General features: G+C 42.2%; 1 protein-coding gene across 1 annotated transcript; it reads left to right on the top strand.

The window, feature by feature from the left end:
- Positions 1–794: 794 nt before the first annotated feature.
- Positions 795–23,256, top strand: T265_13486 (hypothetical protein; the record flags this gene model as incomplete). The annotated part of the gene is given in 6 exon segments (XM_009169101.1): positions 795–888; positions 20,826–20,990; positions 21,125–21,979; positions 22,067–22,149; positions 22,158–23,087; positions 23,092–23,256. Coding segments are annotated over 6 exon segments (2,292 nt in total).
- Between the last annotated feature and the right edge of the window lie 86 nt (positions 23,257–23,342).

Genomic DNA, 23,342 nt, shown 5'->3' with positions numbered 1-23,342 from the left:
GGAAACCGTGTGGCTGCTACAACAGCGAAGCAGACAGAAACCTGCATCCGGACTTGCAACAGGATTTATCAACCGGTATCCATAATACGATGTCCCTTAACAAGCTGACATTCTTAGTGCTCCCCGTTTTTCTGTTCGTATAACTAATTTTCGGGTTTTAGTAGAGCATTAACTCTAGGCAGGTATCTCGTCCTTACTGGGAATCACCAGTGGTGTACATTTCAAGGAAATCGGAGATTTCGAACCGGTGACCTTCCGGTAAAGAGACAATTTAGTCAGTCGAGAGCAGACAGCCTTCAATTTGTAAAGAATGAGAGAAATTTCACCTCATGTGACCCTTTCTTGCAATCTTCGAAAAGTGTCTTCAGAATCGCATAACACGAAAACTACCAGAAACACCATGGGCCTTCACCAAATTTACATCCAGTTATCCGAATTGGTTTGTAGATCCGAAACGAATCAACGTAACGTAACATAGATGGCGGTAAATAGAAAAAAAACACTAACTGTCACATTTTCAAGGCTTGATCTAGGAATGAATGGAATGTATCTCAAAATCAGGACACCTGTGCCAGAGCTATGTTATTCAGGCTGTTTTTCTTAAGAAGTGGTATATATATATATATATATATATATATATATAATGACTGTACCTTTTATTCCCTCATCTTCCGACATTTATGGGCTAATCCCACTTGTAATTCGAGAATTCTGAAGCACTTTCCGACCACGGGACAACGAAAGTGTGCATCCTTATGTCTAGTTAAAATCGGATACTCGGACCTTCTTCCACCATGTATCACCCTGAAATCACAGAGGAAAATCACACACAAAAGTCCATTACACAACATTGTGTATCCTGTGAAAATCCCCGGGGTGTTGGAATAGGTATGTCCTTACTTCTAGCATGTCTATAAGTAGGAGCACTCACGTTATGAAGAATACATGATCATGACTGTGCTTCAACGGACAGTTCCAGTTTACTCTGTTCTTTTACCTGGCACTTATCGGACCATCGGCAAATGAAAACTGTTCAACAGTATTGCCTGCAAAGATCCAATTCAATTCAAGAGTTCCGATGCATTATTCGTCAGCCGTTCAATTGCCTAAATCCACTTTCTGTTATTGATATGTGAAAACTGTCACTATTTTATCAAAGACGGTATCTTTTAGGTATTCCTTTCGATCACACCTGGTGCAGGTGTTACAATACGGTTTATCTGTACGCACCCTTGCACTCACATACCGTCAGAATTGAAGTTGTCGTGCGTTGACAATCTACAAACAAAGTGCTATCAACACTGGGCTCAAGCGACTGTGTGTAGAACTACCACCGACAGTTTGTTGCTAAACTCCTCAGTCGTTAGGACAAATGGTAAACAAATCTACCGGCCAGAACACCAACACTCTCGGATGAAATAGGCATTATGGACAGAGTTAAAACAACACTGTCCGCGCAATATCGAGCCCCGTGCACCAGTATTTATCTCTCCTGAACAGCACATGAAATAGTGTGGCTCCCATGAAACCAAGTGTTTTCTAACTAGTATTTGTATACAGGTTTAACGGAATCATCGGCTGAGNCGGGCAAGCGAAAACTGTTCAACAGTATTACCTGCAAAGATCCAATTCAATTCAAGAGTTCCGATGCATTATTCGTCAGCCGTTCAATTGCCTAAATCCACTTTCTGTTATTGATATGTGAAAACTGTCACTATTTTATCAAAGACGGTATCTTTTAGGTATTCCTTTCGATCACACCTGGTGCAGGTGTTACAATACGGTTTATCTGTACGCACCCTTGCACTCACATACCGTCAGAATTGAAGTTGTCGTGCGTTGACAATCTACAAACAAAGTGCTATCAACACTGGGCTCAAGCGACTGTGTGTAGAACTACCACCGACAGTTTGTTGCTAAACTCCTCAGTCGTTAGGACAAATGGTAAACAAATCTACCGGCCAGAACACCAACACTCTCGGATGAAATAGGCATTATGGACAGAGTTAAAACAACACTGTCCGCGCAATATCGAGCCCCGTGCACCAGTATTTATCTCTCCTGAACAGCACATGAAATAGTGTGGCTCCCATGAAACCAAGTGTTTTCTAACTAGTATTTGTATACAGGTTTAACGGAATCATCGGCTGAGCTGTACTACAGTAGGGGAAGATTGGTAAACATGCCGCTTCCTTTATTTTTTTAAGAGATTTACGAGCACGCCGTTGAAATGTTATTCCTTTAATAGAATTATAATGATAATCCAATTTTTAAGATCCAGAATGTCAAACTCTGAATTCGACAGTCATGGCTGGTTGGAATTTCAAGCAGATTTGTACCTCAATGGTGGCGCGTCGTTACTCAAAGCTTCAAAATTAAATTGAGAGTAGCCGAAAGACAGAATTTCGCATGCGCTCGATTTCGAACTGACCGCAAACAGTCTGTTTTGGGATTTGAGTTGCGGCCACTGGGTTCAAGTTGTCTAACCAGCACAGCTGGTTGCGAAGCATACTGCATCCGACTAGGAAAGTGTTTGTTCTTCGCAGAACGTCGGTGTTAGGCGAGGAGACATTGCAAATAAAAACCACTAGACACAATGGGTCGACGCCGTTCACTCCTGGTACCCATGAGCAAAGGAGCCTCAAGAAGAGGGAAACCGGTCGTGGGCTGTCGAAGAGTTTTCAGCAGCCTTGTGAGTAGTTTCCTTTATCAAATACGAATACTTCAGTCGCGTTTCCGATCAGATGCTACTCTGGTCTAAGCAGCTGGTGCTTCGATTTCTCATTCACGATTTGGGTCTGTGGATGTTGTGCTGCAAAAACCCGTGCAGCGCGGGCTTTTTAAAAATATTTATATTTAAGCCAAACCAAGTTACTCCGCAGTCAGTCGCCGTTATTCGGCTTCAGAATGCGAAAACGAAGCGCAGTTATCTACAAATAGCAGCACAGAGACGCTGGATTACTGCAATGGTGTTTTGGGCAGGAAGCACTTCAGACGGAATAAACAACCGTCAGATATGCACTGAATTTTATATCACTTTGGCACACGCGGGTAGCCTCCTAACGGATGGTCTGTAGTTGGGGAGTGAACAGCGCTATAGCAGGGACAAAACACTGTATCGGTTTCGAACTAAGTTGAGATAGTATGGTAGGTCCGGGCTCTTATCCTTGCGTGAAAGGTTTGGATTGAGTTGTCAACTTTGACTGAACAGCCAAGCTCTCATAAGATGATCCGTAATGCCCCTTTGTTAAGTGGGCGAAAGGTTTCCAAGAAATCTGCAAAAAGTCCGTGAAGCAACTGGCTGGGCTGATATGATTCCGTTTACATATGTCTCGCGGTGTAGATGAATCAAGTCACACTTCGACCGCCTTGAAATCCAAACTGTTTTTTGGAAACCCTTTCAACCATGATACCAACAGCTTTTTGGTTGGTTAGGTTTCCATTCAGGATCTCACTGAATATACACGGGGGAAGGGGGCAATTCCACGATGGGCTTTTGTTACTTTCCCGTAGCGTAATCATCGCTTCAAGCTTGTGACCTTATTGAACATCCTCCATGCTCAGTAGGAGACTATGAGGTTCATTCTGCAGTGCCAATTACTCAGCATTACTAGATCATCGTATGTACTGCCCATCCCAACTACTCTTCAATGTTCTAAATGGTGTGTGGCGTGTCCCCACTTCTGAAAGTAAGTCGGTCTTCTTTTTTTGTTGGGGCAAGTGAGCTATGCAGGTCGAATTCATGCCTTCTTGCTACTTGAGTATTTTTTAAAAGTGATATTTCTAGGCTGTGCGATGCCGTTCAGGGTTGTCGAGTCTGGGAAGGGGGCTTGCTTAGCTTCCACCGCCTGAAGCTGTTAATTTTCAGTCTAAGGGAAATTTCTTTGTGGTTACATCGTTCTGAGTGCGATTAAAGCCCTTCACATCGTCCAGTCCATCGTGCACACTTTCTACAGAGTAATGCATATATGACGACAAGGTTGCTTGCTGGAATTCACCTCAATGCATGAGGTAATCAGCATTCGATTCCAGGGACTTCTTTCTACGTTGTGGTGAATATCATGTTATCGTCAACTGAAAGCCTATGCAGTAAATGTCTGTGTATAGTGGCAATATTCAGCCTCTAAATGTGGTTATTCGATGAGTGTCCCGGAAATCGACAGTAACCTCGAAGAGTATTAGGTCTTTCGACATACTTTGCTTACGCTTAAATGAGATACCAGGAAACTATAGAACCTGTGACTATTTTTGCTTGTTTTCTTCCAAGATCAACGGCAATTCACTCGTAGGAAGAATGAAGCACCTGAGAGTATTTGGTCGCAGACAGCTTTGGACTGCTAAGATGGTTTCACATGGTCTCACATTCCGGCTTTTTCTACATTCCACAGTCAAGCAATGAAACATCACTATTTGACACTCTCAGGATACAACCAGTAACAAATTATGTTTTTGTATTTCCTTCAGCCATCTTCCGTAGTGTTCAGACTGTAGGCTCACTTTCCCATACCTAATCGAGATGGATACCTATTACTTGGTAAGCAATGGATAAAAATAAAAACAAGAACATCTAGTTCACCGGGGTTAAATGCTAATATTTCGAGCATGCTGACAACTATTTGTGGTAACTGCCACCCTCCAGATGTACAATTATCCTGCTGTCAGGAGATTCCTTTTGGATGAACGGAGCAATCCTGGTCCAGTTTTTTTCCACAATCATCTAAATCCACGGTTGACTCGTTTGGTTCTCGAAATCCATTTTGTAATTTTCGTGAGATAGTGGTTGGAAATCACTGGAATAGTTTAGGACGTCATGTTTCATGAATCAACTCATCATATCGTCCTGGAAGAAACCACGAGAGCTGTACTAAAACAGAAGACGCCTGCGGAAGCTAGAGCAACAAACACTTTCTCATCGATATGCATGTTAAGTTCATTCTAACTGAAGTTATTCGTGAAATCACTAGACTGAAACAAACATAAATTCTGGAATGATCGACCGGGTGGCCATTTTAGCAGTTAGGTAGGATAATAGATATCGCTGTGTACCACCGTGAGAGTGATTCTCGTGAACCAGGCGGAACGAAGTTAGCTGACCGAAATAGCAAAAGATTCACTAATGTTATCTGCAACCTACGTGTTGCATAATTCTCGTTGTTCCGATCGTTTCTTTTCACTTGTTCTAAAGTTAACCCACAAATTTCTCTGATGCGTCTTGCTAATCCTAAATCCTGTTACTCAACGTATTTTTATCACTCTTATTTGTGGTCGGCACCATGTCGCAACTCGGGGGCCATAACCGAGATGTGCTTTGCCTATATGGTACTTTATCGCTCCGGATTGAATGCTGAACCTTGTGGGTTGACCGATATCAGTTTGATTGCAGTAGAATACCTGGCAACTCCGTTTGTTCGGTATGCACGATGATTTCACTTCTGAAATTAGACGGTCGTGTTATGGTCTCATATCACACTGGAATTGTCCTGGTAACCATGACTACAATCAAAGGTCGTACGCAGCACCTGACGCTGCTCAGAAAACTAACCAATAACTGTCAGTGCTTTGCATTGATCAATGGACAGACAAGCTGGCTGACTGCAGATAACCTAGACTCAGGTAAAGACGTGGGAGTGTATGAAACTGAACGAAGACACACCCGTCACCTCAGCTTCAGTGTTTCTGAAACACTGTTGATGAGTGACCCAGATTTCTGACAGAGCCAGGGCCTTCCCTTATTCCGGCCACGCCCAATCAAAATCAGGGCTCAGCGACCCACCAGCACTTGCCCACCAAACAAAGCGACTGCGAAAAGAAAAGCTCTTTAAGAGACGGTAGGCATTTCAATCGGATGCTCGATGTACGCTTATTTGTCTTGGCGACAAATCACTGCACAGTGAGTGGACTACGCCAAGGTAAATCAAAACGACGCGCTGACGATACCACACCGGGAAAGATAGTGATGGCATTTTACGAAGTAGTTGACATGAACTCAGCAGTTCCTTCCACTTAGCGAAGGCTGCTTGAACATACCTAATGTTGTACATAGGTAGCACTACCAATCGATAAACAATCGGAAGACACGACGTCTACCAATGGAGTCGATTCAAACAAACTAACAGCTAAGGATCTGAGGCACATGTGCACATGGACACTAATTCCTATTTGTTATATATATATTGTGACTTGTAATCATACAAAATATGTGTTATTCTTGTCAGGGTCCCTTCCGTACTTGGTTTTGAAAACGAGGTTGAGAGCAACTGACATGGAGATTTAATTCACAACGGCCTCTAGTTACTCAGCTCGTCTTACAAGGGGATGGCCATGATGTGGACCATATTCAGTGTTTATATGATGAGTCCAAGCCTTTTGAATGCCGACTTTGACCCCATGGGATTGGGCTCATCTAACTGAGCCCGTGACCGATCAAGTGATTTTAACGAGAATCATTCCATTACCATAAGTCTAATGAGACTCGGGGACTGCGCCTACCGGATAATTCTCACGAAGGATGAAACCAGTCACGGTCTGTCCAAGAGTTTTCAGCAGACCTATTGCGTTCAGCACAGGCTGTCTGATGAACCGTGCGTTGCAAGTATAGATGCCAACGAAATTGCGCCTGCTAATTGTTTTCAGAGTTATCTGTACGCAGCTAGGTTATCGAAAGCGGCCGCCTAATGATTTGAGAATCCCAGGAAATTTGATAACACCTAAGTACTGAGGTCATTTTCACAAAAGAGACTGCATGCTTTTGAAAATTTGGCATTTTTGCGCCAATAAGAAAACAACCAGCAAGGAAATGGTGAGAGAAACTTCGATTTCGAATACTATTTGCAGCCTTTTGCCTTTCCGACTTGAAGATCAAAATTTATTCTCCCTGGCTTTCCTGTTTTGTCTTCTATTGCCCACTTATGTCTATAACTAACTGGTTGTCAGACGGTGTGGTCACAAGCCGTCTGTTTATGGAAGTGATTTCCGACTTTCTCTTGTCGCTTCGGTTTATTCGTCCTTTCGCTATACCGTGATCTTGTTGGTGCCCAGTGCAATAGAATTATCATTCGATTGATGGCAAGGAGATGAACAACTTGATGACACACGTAATCACATTGAGTTGACTAACTAACAACTAAACTTGAGCCCTCAGTACAGTTGGTGTCTGTGCTCGTAATGTCATTTGAAATGCGCAGGATGACTCGGCTACTACACTGTGGATGTCAGGTATTAGGACAAGAGATTTAATTGGCGCTTTTATGCAGCTGACTTGTGTCACGTCCAGAATACCATACTGTTGCCCACCGTATTTACCACTTGGATACAATTGTGTGCCCATATGACTATAATGCCAGTCTCCAATCTGGCCACTAACATGACGTCTGATATGGTAGCAAGGTCCCTTGAGTTTGACCTTGCATGACCTGAACGCTACGGCGACATTAACTGACCTTCATTTAACGAAAGCACGTCATATTCGCGTGAAGGCTTACTGAAAAGCTCAACAGCTTCGATTACAATTCCGTTAGATTAAAGCCGTCAGACCCAAGGCCAGTGGCCGAGTGAGATAGTTAGGTCACGTGCTTATCATATTGCAGACAACTTCAGGAGGTAGAAATATAAAACCTAAAATAAGTATTCTAGTTAAATGTTTAAACCAGCAGGAGATCCAATAAACTGAACTGGATCCGTATTTTACCCTGAACCTTCCTGAACTTTCATTTAAGCCAGGCTTGTACGTGGAACACCAACTTGAATAGTTGTACCTTCATTTTACTAAAGTCACATTCATTAGAATATTGGAGTCAAATTAATCGTAGGAGTGGATTTTACGGTTACTGATGTTAAAAAATCAGTCTGATGTATTTTGTTGGATGAGCAGAACATGGTGAGACTGAGTGCAGTTACGTGTCAGAATTTGGGTAGAAAAATTCTGATGAGAAAACTCGTCTAGCGCAGGATCATTATGATGAATCGGATAAAGAGAGAAGACAGCTCAGGTACTGAACGCTCCTAGGGTAGACGGCCCTAGGCTAAACACCACTGACCTGGACAAACCCAGTCTCATTGTCCCAGAGTTTGGAGACACCTCATCCTATAAATTTAAGACTCCTTCAATAACCACAGGGCATCCGCAATGGTTTTGTAGTTGGTTATTTTAACAGAAACCTTTGGTTGAGGATCCCAATCGCCTTACTGTTTAGACCTGGGTGTTATTGGAGTATCTCAAATATGGAACAGTTTTTCTCAGATATCTTCTGTTCGTCCTTTAAAACACAGTGGTTTTGAATATGGAGCTAAGTACACAATTCGACATCCCTGTACGACCCGGAAATCTTGCTTTAACAACCAAGCCACCGCATACGTTGTGTCCCATGCCGCACGCCTGCACTTCAGTTCCAGAGTGCCTCGTAACACTTCTGCATATTAAACTGATAGTCGCTGTATTTCAGCGCCATTTGTGGGGCGTCCAGTTAGCTTCCGCAATGGGGTTAACATTACTCAGATATCAGAGGGCATTGACTATGATCTTATGACAGTAAGGCACTAGCAACTGCTGCTGGAGTCACACAATCCTCTAAAGAAGATTTTGAGGCAAAGTCTTCCGAAGTACTGTATATGTCGATAAGGTAAGCAAAGTACCGCCAACACTTTGCGTACTTTTGGTTCGTCTACCTAACCGAGGAATTTTCCTCGTCTGCTGAGGTTTCAACTATTAATTAGTGCTTTCATCGTCCCTTTGTGAATGCTTAAAGCTTATCATATTTTTGTGTATAACATTCATCTAGAGGTTTTCAAGTTAGAGGAAAATCTAATCATGAAATATTTACCTGGTGTTGTGAATCCTCCCTCGAGTAATCGTAAAGTGAGTGCGTTTTTACTTCACACATTGGTTTCAGAACACTTCAGAAGTGAGTGATTCTGAGTTACTCTAAGATACATGTTGGCTTTATGTCATAGGTGATGAAATTAGATAACTTCCCCTGTTCATTTGCACAGTAGGGCTGCATGATCGATATCTCCATGTATCCGGAGTCCTAAGCACGTGCTGATCTGGTGATAAGCCAAAATGAAGAGTGAAAATGAGGAGTATAGATATGGAAGTGTCCTTGTTTGAAGAATTGCCAAAAAGCGCCATTACTACTCGATTTGTGGGTGGACGATTTTAGTATTATTTGGCTTCTTTTCTAGTAAAATACTCCTAAATTGAAGGACCTACGGCATCTCTTGGGGAGAGATTCGCGAGTCGGCGTAAAGGGCTCTGCAACACATGGGTTGGTCAGCATTCAAGATTGTTGCTTCTCGGAAACATCTGATCAAACCAGGCTATTTTAGGCTAGCCACACACAAAAGTCACGACTTTACAGGAGTTATTGAAGCCCAGTATTAGCAGCCATCAATAGTCAACTGTCTGGTAAATCGGAGACAATAGTGAATTGGAGATAGTATGAGCTGAATCGACGCCCTACGCCCCCGGGCTTCAGTTGGCTCTACTTGACCAACTTGGCAAATCAATGTATACACCGTGGTTCAGTCTACTGATCCCCCCGAACGTAGAACATCTGCCCTAAAAAGTACCATTGTACACTAGTCCAACGAACTTTACTTTTGGACTAATGTGCACATTTGCAACCTGTGAATATTTAGGCAAGTTTGTCCCCGTCACTTCCTCAAAGGGACTGTTTCTCCGGAAATTGAAGAATAGCGTGGAGTATTTTTAAAGAGGAAAAATGACGACCGTCCATTGCTGCTATGCAATTCGCCAAAGTATGGGAAAATGCGAGGGGCCAATGAATTAGTCTTGAGACCCGGATGGTACACTTGAATGGCGCACTAAACCACGAAGTTAAGTTTGATCCCCCTGTTGCTAAACCAATTCCAATTACTACAGAAGATGGCACAGGGTTAACAAGGCAGCGTTAGTTTATCAGGGAATTCATGTTCAGCATTTTACCGCAGATGATGCTTTCTTCACGTGACGATGAGTTCGAGGCTGTCACTCAAGTGGGTCTAATTAAAAATGAAATAAAGAATGACAAGTAACGACAAACAAGAATTTGAATCTACGAGGTAAACTGAACACTGTGTTTTGAACAAGTGGCTGGCAAAAAAACACTGTTGGTGGAATCCTGTGTTCTTTTGTTCTTTTGCAAGATTTCTACTCCGTACCGGTTTAAGTAAGATGAATAATGCGAAACACAAATAGACGTGGCGGATCTCTAAAAATTGAGTGACTGATTAGAGGAACATTGATGTATCACATTAAAGTAGGGATTTAGTTGGTCACCTTTAGCAGTCAGCGCCCATCTGGAGGGGATCACTTTGACCAGGTCAGAAAGATGATCCCTATTGAGAGAGAACAGTGTGTTCTCATGTTATTTTTTCAAGGCCGACTGATGGCACACGCTGCGAAGCCACAATTTGAGGAGCAAAGAGTTTGTGATTGATGTCGTTATTGCAACCAGTTATTTCAAAACTCCGACCGTTTTAATGCGACAACAATTAAACTTCTGTCTTCATCGTCCTCCAGATTCAGAATTTTTCACCAAATTAGCGGCTGGCTTACTCAACTAGACATTTAATCGTCCTTCCACGTCTGGGCTCTTTACGTTCAAGTGTCTTCTGACACAATTACCAAAACTTCCAATCTCTGACTGTAATTAGTAGGCATAAAGGATGACTCAGAGTGAGTAATGGCATCATCATATTATTGATAATCATAGTAAATATCACAGCATTAACCATCAAAATAATGAAGGGGATGTCCATAAAAACTGTTGCGTTCGATACGCAGATAGTGAAGACATTTGTTCGCATTTGGAGAAAACAAACGGTGTGAAAAATGAAGGGTTGCGTTTCCTCCAGAGTTGCTCTTTGTTAGACGTAAAAAGGTTAACACTAGATGATCACGCGGAAATCTGCTGGCTGATCAAAAAGACCGGAGATTTGCACATATTTAAGGACAAACAAGGCAGGTCAAAATAATATATGTACATGAGAATAAAACCATCAAAAGTTAGAAAAATAACCATGATAGAAATACACAGCCAGAAATTTGATGAATTAGCTAGGAACTCGTCTACTCACTTTGAAATCACTTCTCAGTAGGAATAAGTTATTTCCTTAGTGTCATGGAGGCCACAAGAAGTTTGGGCTTCACAAAAACGGTAATTCCATGGGCATAACGTTGTTGAAAATATGATTGGTCGCGGAATATTGCTTAGTATTTTCCTGCGAGTTGCACACTATCTTTGGTTCATACAAACTGGCGTGAATTTGCTTAACGATCTCTGTCGTTCTCATCCATTTCTGCAGCTCTGTTATCGTACGCCGATCTCCGTAAATCACTCGTGCGTTTGCTTGGCTTATCTGCAGTATTGGTGGACTCCTGCAACTGTAAGATTCGTTCGATCTCAAGGCGGCGCTTTTTTCTCCTTCGAATGCGCCTATAAATGTACAGTGACAAAAATGCCACTGTAGTAGCACATCCGATCGAAAACAGCACAATTCCTCCAATCATTTTGTTGTGATTACCTTCATCCTCTCCTGAACCCCACAAGCAACCACCAATCAACAAACTGAGTACCGAAGTGGTGAACAAGAAAAACAAGGCAGGTTCACCTTCGAACAAAAGCATTTTGAAAAACTGCTATGTTTCATCCAGCACACAGGCTGACGGAATCCGACCCGAGCTACGTGAGCAGCTTAGACCAAACGATGCACTAGCGTTTGATGGCAAAATATTATTGGTTATTGCGTGCGTGATGCTGTTTGTCAAGGTCATCATCTCTGTGTACGTAACTAGCGTCGCTCCCATAGGTCGTTTCGGCGCTACCCAACCACACAGCGGCTGCTCACCGGCGTGTGGTATGTATGTTGGTAGAACATTCACCTAACTTAATCGATAATCCAAGTGGGTCTAAAGCAGAGCGGTGCGCAGGTGTACCTTCATGCTTCATTTACGTTCGGAAACAAGAACAAAACAAGTTTGCATGCGCTGACTTGTGTGGATTAAGTCGATTCACTAAATTGGAAACCGTCAACTTTCTTCTGTGCGAAAGTTTTGAAAGAACTTCTGGGCAGGTCATGCTTTGGAGCTACGTTGGAAGCTCCTTTCATACCGCGAGTGACTGCCTGACGAAAAGTGCGTACAAGATACAAGAGGCTATTTGACCTAAAGTAGTTCTGGCTGACACGAGATAAGAGGACAGAAAAAGTACCGGATTCCAGAAATCGAACTTAATAATTTCCGTCCTTAAGTTATCTCAACGAGATAGTTATAAGGCTTGAAAATAGTCCATCGTTCGTTGTGATCTTTGACCAGATGCACAACGCAAACAACGCCTCAGGGATCATTTGGGCCAGCGTCCAAGCTGACAGGGCGTTTTGTCAAACGTTAATCCCCTCGAAGAAAACTGATCATGGGAGAGGATGCTTTTGTCTATTGTTTTGAGTCGGATACTGTTCAGATGACATTAAACAACACGCGAAGCACTGGAAAATTGCGGAAAACAGTATTTTTAACTCCAGATGAAGGGTGTTGACTGATTTTTGTTTCTGGCAAAAACTTGGTGCAACTAAGACCAAATATCTCTATTTTTCAAGTTTAGTTTCTCCTTTGCAAATAAACTTGATGTTAACCGGAGACTCATCCACATTATTCCTGCATCTCTCATTTGAAACATTCATTGAGTGAAGGCGCTGCAAACAATGCGTGTTATATCTCCGTGGGAAGTCTATTTAAGGTATCTAATTTCCCCTCAATTGGGACAGGTCTTCTTGAGCTATAGCTAACGAGCTTATTTGATGGGTCCCAAGAAGGGAACTTGTCTAGAGTTTCCACTGACCTTAAGTGAAGTTTTCATGTCATTTAAATCCAGCTGATTGCATTGCTTGTGGGCTTGTGTAGCGCTGCTCACGTCATTCGTGGTTCCTGACTGGTTTGAATCTCGGTCCATAGTGTATTCATCAGAATTGTCATTTATGTTAAACCTCATACTGGTAAGAGCTATTTCGTCTTTTGCATCCCATTTCAACCAGTGAAAAGTACTTTTTGCACGGCCATAAGTAATCATCTTTAAAACAAGTGCTTCTCGAGAATCTGATTCCGTCTTAGCTATGAGCAATTCTAGTATCCCATTTGCAACGGAGGCTCTACTCTGCTCTAAGATACTGCATCCTAATTAGCCTTTGTCCGTACATGTTGTACAAGAGACGCACCCTGAATTGAAAGACCATTTACTTACATTTTGTCTCAAAACATTTGATCGCTCGTGATTTTGCAAGCGGTAGCTGGCTGTACCATTTGTACGTAACGAGTTCAGTACTGGGCGAGCACTTAGTAACGGATCCAAATGGCAAAAGTAACAAACAGAGTTTACCATATTGTGATGGTTGGGAATTATACCACGTATGTGCGCCTGCCAAAGAAATCTTTGTATTATACTTCAAACTCCTACTGGACAAACTTTGCAAAGAACAGGCCATAGCATCAAACAGAATGCGGTTCTGTATGAGTACGGTGAAGTTTTTCGGAACCACGGTATTCTACCTGCTGTAGCGGAAGGCGTGGCAAATAACCAATTCCGGTGGTGAGTATAGACTGCCAGTCGGACTGCCTAGTTAGTATTTTTCTATTGCCATGTGGTCAGCTTGTGTTGCGTAAGATTAGTAAAGAATTTTGGATCGTTTCCACGAGCATTGTCTTACACTGACGGGGTCGTTCTTCCATCTTCTCTATTTTTTGATGCGTGAGAATTAAGGGACGGTTTTTGGTGTTGGTTTATCGTGGCTCGCTCCCCACATATTTCCTCAAAAAACTTACCTTTTCATGCATAAGAAATTTCTGGTTTACCAGCACAGAATCAACCTTCAACTGGACTTTTAATTAATCTTTCAACCGCCAAGTGACTTTAGTTTACGCTGAAAGGCCACAAAGCATTATACAGCTGTTCCGTTACCACCGGGGATTATCACCGGCAATGCTACATCACGTGTCTCTACAGAAATTCGAAGTCGAAACATCCAGATTAGTAGCTGAGCATCGTATCACCTGCCCCTGATCAGCTTTATACAAAAAGCGGTGACGATGTGGGTAGGTAATTAGTCCCAAATACTGACTGTTTCAAGGAAATATAGAAAATGTCACTAAAATCTATAAACTATTTGCTGATGGTGTTTGGCTTATCGGTGAAGATAAACATTCCACAAGTTTTTTGGCCCTTTGAGTCAAATGAAGCCAAAGATATATTCGGAGCATAAAAAGGCCACCGGCAGGTCCATTTCAAGTGTACCGTATCTATTACCTTACCTTACCTTACCTTACCTTACCTTACCTTACCTATTATCTTACCTTACACCTCACCACAAGCCAGGTACCAGCTGGATCTCAGCAGAACCTAATTGTTTAGGGTCAGAAAAATTGGACAGATGTTTAGTTATAGAATGTAAAAGAGGCCAGTATCTTATGGCTACCCGAGAAACTTCAGCAAGCTCAACAGTCGGGTGAATTTATTGAGCAAACAGAACTAATGGTTGGATAGAAAACGATACTTCTCACATTACCATTTCGTGGCCACCAAGTGTTGAAGTTCAGTGTGTACATTTAGCTACAAGATTGTGCGTATCGCTGTCGATTCAGAGAATCGATCTGAAGACCAATATACTAACTAACAAACTACCCTGTTTCATACGCCGTGTAAGGATTCACTTCCGCCTGCAGTAGCTGTCGCGTGGACGCACATGAACGCTGTCTGAGTAAGCATGTAAACTAATACGCTTTCAAGTTAATGAGGCAACTTATCACGACAGCGGACAAATAGCTCATGCGACAAACGTACTTCCTGTCCCCATCCGTCGCTATCGGTGTGATTCAAACGAGTCATAAAGCCAATGCACAGGATTTGATCACTGTCTTCATGCGCGCCACTAAACGCAGCTCCTTCCCTAAGTGGGGGATCATTGATCAAACCGTTAGTTCTTAGTCCGTGTGATCTCAAAACTCCGGGTTGAGTGGTTCCGCTAATTGCAATCTGATTGGCTATTCTGTCTGGTTGTGTCGGTCGAATGATCCTCCCGTCAGGACTTCCCATTCATTTAGCGCCACGGACGATTATAACTTGATGGACAGATGTGATAATTCAAGCTCTTACGGCTTGCGCAGGTCTAGTATTGATAGGACGTATGTCTCGCTTATCAGACGTTCGGAATTCAAATCACGCCACGGTTGATGAGCTATTTTTAGAGCATAACCCAGTTCCAATACCTATCTTTTTGGTAAGGATTCACTAGACTAATTACATCGGACCCACTCGAAACCAGATCGACGTGAATACCAATACTAAAAACGCCGTACCACCTACACTCCTTCAAAACTTTGGTGCACACATGTCTGGTTGGTAGGCTTTGGTCAATATGACTTGAGTGATTGGCAAAATATTTGGATTTTCGTTTGCGCAAGCACACTTTGAACGAAGACTTTGGATCGACTGTGTGACCAGTTTTCAGCAGGCACACTTTCAACATTTTTACGACTAATATTCGAAAGAAGCTTCCCGATTTCTCAAAAAACGTAATATGGTGTATGTCCAGTCATGCATTCTGATAGTTGACGGTTTGTCATGCCGGTACACGTATCTTGACAACTGCAAAGGAACTCATGGATTAAGTGGGCGATAGGTAGATCTGAGATCAGTGCTTTTAGAAATCATAATCTTTTTCAGAAACGATGCCACTGCTGTGGCTGGTCAAAGCATTGAATTTACCTTATCCCACAGAATAGTACTTTAACTAACCTACACCTACCGATGTATGACATCAGTATTATGCGGGAAGATCTCAGCTATCGAACAACGTTTTAAGATCCCTATTCTCATCTACTTTCAACTAGTTTCAAAAATGTGAAGCTTTATTTGAGTATATTTACAAAATGCATGTAGATTTGCGTGAACGGAGTTAGGGACTTTCGAAACGTTTTCTGTGCTTAAAAAAATCATGTTTTTAGGTACTTGACAGGTGGACCTAAACTCTCCACACTGACTCGTGGAGAGGTACGTCGGTAAATATGGAGTCAACATCCGTGGAAAACACTTTTGTAGGCTGTAGAAATATCTTCCAGGCTACCACTACAAAAAGAGTGGGATTGAACGTTCGTGAAGGTAGCCCACGGCATCAACAAACCAATGCGCAACTTTACGTTGGCAGAATTTTTCATACACAGTTTGGGCTGTAGCGTGTTTGTGGAACCTCGCAAATATGAAATTGCTCCATCATTTGGCTTCTTGGATATATACTCTGAGATGAGTCTGTATAGGTGCATGAAGTCTCTCCACAATTCGCTGAGGTAAGTATTATCAGAAAAAGGAGCGAGTTTGAAATTTCGGCTGTCTGATAGAATGCATCTCTTCGTAATTAGAACTATTCTTCCATTCAAACTACTCACTCAAACTTTTCTGTCAGACCTTAGGATTACCAAGTACTGTTCAACTTAGTTCATTAATTAGTCGGTGTAGTGATCCGCGTTCAGCCAGTGCTGTTGCATTCTCGGCGAACACAAGATATAATGGGAAACATCAACCAGTCTGGCCACAAGACCAGTTTGCATCCACATAATGTGCGATCACTCGGCTAATCCAAACTTATCCGTCTGACTTCAGATCTTGTGTTTTCTGACCAGTGCTGTGAGCTGGTGGTGTAGATGGGCTGAGTGCTCATCGAATATATGTCAAATATGGTCGTCAATTTCCGGACTCTTGACAGACACATTTCCGCTTCGTTCAGATGCCTCCGAGAAGGATGTCTTTCGAGAAATTGATGAGTGCCGTACATGCTGAAAAAAGCCTGCATGACGTAAGCTATCTGCAAGGTTGTGTAGACTAATGTGAATCAAGGGGCGTCATCAACTTCTGGCGTCACCTACGTTCACACCGCTCACGAAGCTCACATCACTGAGTAATACGAAGTCACAACCGTTTCTTGTTAATCGATGTGATTCATGATGGTCTGTTATCTCAGTAGGAAATTTACGCGATTTCAGTGACTACTGACGGAATATTGTGCAAATTTGCAGACGGCAAGAATGATTCTCATGTACTAAAGTGCATTTTGTGAGGTAACGGCCACTTTGTTTCACAGAGCCTGAGAAATGTTTGAAGTGAAACTGACTCCTAAATCCCCTTCCAATGATTTTCCTATCAACTCAGAGCGTTTGCTTGGTTGGACCACATAAGATTTATTAGTGTGTCTGACGTCAGACTTGTCCAATGTCGGGCTTCATAAGAACGTCATATTTGATCTCCCCAACTTTGTCCGAAAAGCTGGTGATAAACCTGTTGCGGGGGTATCAGCGGTTTATTTGGGGTTGACGGCCTTTTACAAAAGCAAGACAGTTTACATAACTGCAAGTGACATCGGCTAATGAATAAATCAAGTAACTAACTCATTTGAATAGTGCCAAACGTAAATTCCTCTGGAATGAACACACTATGCTTCAAGATTTCAAGAAACAACGACGTTTTCTAGTAGTAACTAGTTTCAGGTTCAATCTCAAGGTGAGCGTTCAAACAAACAGCCCTAATATCATTGTCCGGACTACCTGAGACCATTGAAGATGGACGACAGGGCGAAACTCCGCTTCACTCAGGCAGTCTCAAACTCACCAGCAAAGACTTAAATAATGCCTGAAAATGTAAATACTGACTGATTTATACCTAGGGCTTGGATGACACAGACACGAAAAGGCATGTTATACTAGTGACAGGTCACGGGAAAATATTCGGTACGTAGATATCACGCTCAAAATCCAGTGGTTAAAGTCCTATGTCCTCAGAATATTCGCGCCATGTGCACACTGCAGTTCACTTTCAAGGGTCGTCGGACGTGGATATCAATTTCCACAGTGCCTCTAAAGTACTCCGTCAAATCCATCTGGAATGCCTTCACGTCAAATTTTAAAAAGCTACAAAGACGCCGGAGTTGAACTGGCCCATAGTAACCTCACACCTGACGGAGACTACAATCGAGAAAGCAACTTTAATTGCTATTCTGTTCACTACATCCGACCTATGTCCATGTGTGAAAATATTTTCAGGCCTCAGTTTTCATGCTTCATCACTTCGCGTTATGAGCGATTGCGAAATTTATGGAAAAAGGAATAACCACGATATTCAAAGTTCTGTGTCTGCTGTCTTTTATAGGGCCGAGATCTCTAACTGGTTCCTCAACTGTCAGTAGTCCAGTCTTGATTCCAGCTGACCTCTAAGAATTCATCCAGAAATATCCAAGAGCACCTTCAACCAAAAAAGGTCAAATTTCTCAAGTGGTCCGAAAGACTCTGAAAATATTGGTCCATATACCTAATACTGTTAAATACTTAGTTTGGCTTCTCGCATGGTTCTGATCCAAACTGTTAATAACACAAATTGTTGATAGTTTCCTCGAAATTTTCGATATCTTTTATACTGGTGTTTTTCTTCCACACGTCTTTGCGACTGTTCAGATAGACACGAACGCTTTCACGCACCTATACTGTCGTAGGGGCAAACACTTCATTTCATCGAGCCGTTTAACAGTACGAGCTGATAAAACTAGGCGTATCACCCCATAAGTCAGATAGTCCCGAAAATTCCACTTCCCTCCGAAGTCTAATAAATAACCTCCGCACATTTCGGAGTTTATGAACTTGCTGACATTTTGTCCTGCTGACGAGTCTCAATGTGTGGCACGTTTGTGCGGTACAAACTACACCTTGCAACCATGTGACCAAATAGAAATTTCAGTACTTCACAGATTGATCAAACCTTACTGAATACGAATATTGATACCCCGTATGTGAGTATCTCAAGACTGATTTTTTTCCATGTTTGTGCGCTTTTATTTTAACGAAAACTGGTATTTTAATTTTGCAGCAACCAGGAGTATCATTGAGCAAAATGTCCCAGAGTTAGTGTATTACACAGCTTGTTCGAAAGTAAACATAAGTTTAGGTGTTTCAAAAGCTGAACTCTATAGGAACTCCGTGTCAACTAAAAGTCATTTTTCAACATTAATATTTGAATGCGCAACAACAGTCTCGAATCTATGAATCGGCTCGGTTAATCAAGCCGAATCAATGTAAGGCTGAAGTGAATCGATCATAAGGCAAGACGCTTCAATAGTGAACTTTAGGAAGTCTGTGAATCCATAGTTAACTCTACCTTCCGAAGATAATCTTCCTCTGTACGAACCACCGTTTTGATTTCTTTCATATCATTGAGTGCATAAGTACCGATTTCAATCAATAACAATTTTAATAAATGGAGAAACTCGGTGAAACTTCTCAAGAAAGTACACTTTCAACTTGGAGTCACCACCACTGTTTACCTGAAACAACCAGTTGTTGTAGAATTTTCACCTGAAACCGAATAGGGGACACTCGTTCGCCCCATTGAGTTAGGTTTCTTTCAAAGCAAGCAACATTTCAACTTCTTAGGATAGAACACTACACGTCAGTGATTTACAGTATGCTACTGAACTGGGTCTGCTACGAACAAAAACGTCGGCAAGGGGATGTATTGTGAAGTAGTTTTTATCATTTTACTTGTTAATAACATGAACAAAGAAAACGGCAAAGCAGTTTACATCTTATGCAGTGTGAGAGGCGAGTCATAAAACATGGAGTTGGAATGTATCTAAGTGAACTCTTTGGCATTTGCCGCTTCGGTGATCACACACGGTAGACCATTACTGTTTGAGTTTATGCCTTCATGACTCAGTTCAATAATGTTCTGCCCAGGTGAAGGGTCTTCGCTTGATATCAGAGCATATGCACTCATAGTGGTTAGCATTGCCTATAAAAGGCAAGTTGCTTGCAGTCCGAGTTCATTCAGCTAGTGAACAAGACTAAAGTTCGACTTTTGTTGAATACAGCCTAATAGACCCAAAGTTGGAAATGGAGTCCTAGGAATAATCCTAGGAACCCGACGCAAGCAGCCTATAAAAAATGCCACGTTATAAAATTTAAGGTAAGCTGGGGGGCTCATCCAAACTGGGAGATTTCCCGAGTCAAAGTAATCCCTCCCTGAATGCAATAAGGTTCTTTACCAAAGAACGCAAGCAGGGAGATTTCAACTATCACGGAATGGGAGTCATCATCAGCGTTGAGAGCGATACCAGAGGAGAACACCGATGCTTCACTAATTCACGTCAGTTTATCTCAATAAAGCCTCACAGTTGGAAGAAAAAGGAAACAGGACAAGTGAGTGGACCTAGGGCCAATGTAAAACAGACATTCGAGGTACCTACACCTCAGACAGTCAGTCAGACAATCTGGATAGAAACTGATAGTATGAACCCCACTGATATCGGTTAGCCGCCATATTTAAAGTGCCTGTTCTTCGGAGGGTTTTGTGAACCTGTATCGAAATACTCAATGCAATCAGTGTATTTGTTCAATATCTACCAACTTTGACTATGTGCAAACACAGAAGAAATGAACTCTTGATTTTTCAACTGATCATATGGAGAATATTAGTTTTCTTAAAAACGTGTGGACGACATCCAGACGCGTGCTTTTGTTATGTGTTCATTGGGATTGAAGTTTTACTTCGTAAGCCAGAAATCATTGGGGTTTCACCGCAATTACCGTCTCCGCTTTTCAGGCCGCCCAACTGTACATACTCATTTGAGGTCACACCACAAATATACTCTTGTGATGAACATGACTGATACTTTATTCGTTGTTCTATTCATTATTCTCTTGTTTTAATATTCCAGACGCTGTATATATACGCCAATACGTACGTGCTGGTTGTTACGTTATTCGTTGTTCTATTCATTATTCTCTTGTTTTAATATTCCAGACGCTGTATATATACGCCAATACGTACGTGCTGGTTATTACGGCTTCGCTGAATTCTGGATTTCTAGTTCGTCTGGTTACACCGATATACGTACGAAACTCAATTCTCACATTTTGGCGTTGCGATTGGAACAATTCACCACGCCTGCCGAAAGGAAACCATTAGGTTGTAAGGTACTACTCATAAGGTTGCTGAAAATCAATCGACAGCCCACGACCGGTTTCGCACTTCTTGGGGCTCATCAGGTAGGCGCAGTCCCCGGGTTTCCGTCAACCTGATGTTCTACTTGAAACCATTAGGTGTTAATTTCACTGCGCGAGATATAGAGGATTATTTGGAACGGTTCGACATATGGTGTCTCACAAAATCTGATACGGATGATAAGAAACTCACGGTATATTTCCTACATTTCGTTCGCAAGGAGGCGTATACGTTGATCAAGAATTTAGTACATCCTGAATATCCAACCGGTATTTCCTACACTGCATTGAGGAAAAAAGTCCTTCAACACTTCAAACCTACTAATTTCGTAGCAGCCGAAAGAGCTAGGTTCAATGTGTCGACCCGCTCCCATCCTCAGTCGGTTCGTAATTTCGTATTGCAGCTGCAGACACAGGCAGCCAAATGTGACTACGGTGCCCAACTGGAAGACCAGCAGCGTGATAGACTCATTGCTGGCCTTCAGCTGCCCGAATTACAGCAGAGGCTGCTACTCTGTCCGGATCAGAAATTTCAAAATATTCGGAAAATATGTGAGCAGTATGAAGATGTGAAGCATGTAACGAAGTCTGAGGAGGCGGTGGTGTTGAGGTATTCTAAAAGAAATAATTCAAGGATGCAGACGAACAACAAATCCAAACCTCCAACAAATTCTCGTGCCCCAAATCCATTAACACATCACTTCACAGATCCTGACCCTAATCCGATGGCTCGAAAATTTGGGAAATGCGAGTCTTGTGGACGAAACCATTCCAGATATTCATGCCCCCACAGACGAGCGAAGTGTTTTATCTGCGGTAAAACGGGACACATTCAACTTGTCTGTAAGTCCAAAAAAGTGTGTCACTTGACTTTTGACCCAAATACTGACGTGAAGGCATTATCTGAAGATATTTCTACTCTTTCTCTGTCTGTTTTGTCCCAAAATTCGTCACGTTTTTAAAACTTTGATATCTGCTGCTGGTCAAAAGCATGACTTCATTGTTGACACTGGTAGTGTTGAGTCATTATTCCACAATCAGATCTAACTGCATTCTACCCCAGTGCCGTGATAGTGCCTACAGATGTTGACATTCGCGGTATCACTGGACATTCTGTACCTCTAGTTGGTAGTTGCACGATACCTGTGAGGTTACCCCAAGGTACCTCTATCGATTGTATTTTTTTGGTTTCAACGTCGGGACCGTCGATTATTGGATTCAAAGTTATGCGCTCACTGCAAACAGTATCACCTTACTGACTTCTGTGAATGAGAATGAACTCAAACAACTGATTCTGAAATGTTCTAATGCTACAGGTGGCATGCAAATACCCAGGAGACTAATTATTCCATTTGGCTTACGCGAGCCTGCTCTTCAAGCGTTTCAACGAGTTCATGCTGACTACTGTGGTCGTTTTCTCGGTAAATGCTATGCATTAATTCTTATTGACCTATATTCACGTTGGCCTCAAGTTTTTCTAACTAAGTCTCCAAGTGCCGAATTCACTCAGCAATCATTGAGGAAAGTGTTCAGTCTTGAATGTGTACCAACTGTTTCGGTCACTGACAACGGCACACACTTCACTGCAAAATTCCTCGAGGAATGGTTGAAAGGTCTTGGTTATCGAGATCTGTTTACTGTTCCGCGACGTCTCCAGTCGAAAGGAATTGCTGAGAATTTTGTCCGAACACTGAAGTCCGCCATTATTTCACTTTCTCCTACTACTTTTGTGGAGTTGGACCGTGGGACTGATAATTTTCTAATGCAATACAGGAACGCCGTTCATTCCGTTACTGGAAAGAGTCCCTCGCTTCTATTAAAATCTCGTTCGTTGCGTACAAGTCGTGACTGTGTCAAAGCGACTGATGTTACATTTTTCAGGGGTAATGATTTACCACCTGCTACAGGAATAGTACTTTCATCAACTGGCAAACGAATGGTCACAATTCTCGATTTGGATGATCTCTGTTATCATCGGAGACACATTGACCAGGTTGAGTTCAATACCAAAGGTCAGTCTGTTAACGGCAATCCTGCTGTTTCAAATACTAATGAGTCCTTCGTAGATGACCTTATGGTATCCGAACACAACGTATTTGAAGAACACAGTCTGTGAAGAGTCTGAAGTTTCCATTCCGAGAAGATCCGAAGGTTTGAGATCAAGACCACCACTGCACTATAAACATCCACACGCTCATTCAAGGTGTGGCGGATGTGATGAACATGACTGATACTATATTCGTTGCTCTATTCATTATTCTCTTGTTTTAATATGCCATGTGCTGTACGTATTCGCCAATTCGAATACATACGTGCT

Source organism: Opisthorchis viverrini (assembly GCF_000715545.1).
Source record: "Opisthorchis viverrini unplaced genomic scaffold opera_v5_71, whole genome shotgun sequence".
Lineage (NCBI taxonomy): Eukaryota > Metazoa > Platyhelminthes > Trematoda > Opisthorchiida > Opisthorchiidae > Opisthorchis > Opisthorchis viverrini.
Note: the sequence above shows the minus strand (reverse complement) of the source record. Positions and strands in the feature narration are given on the sequence as shown.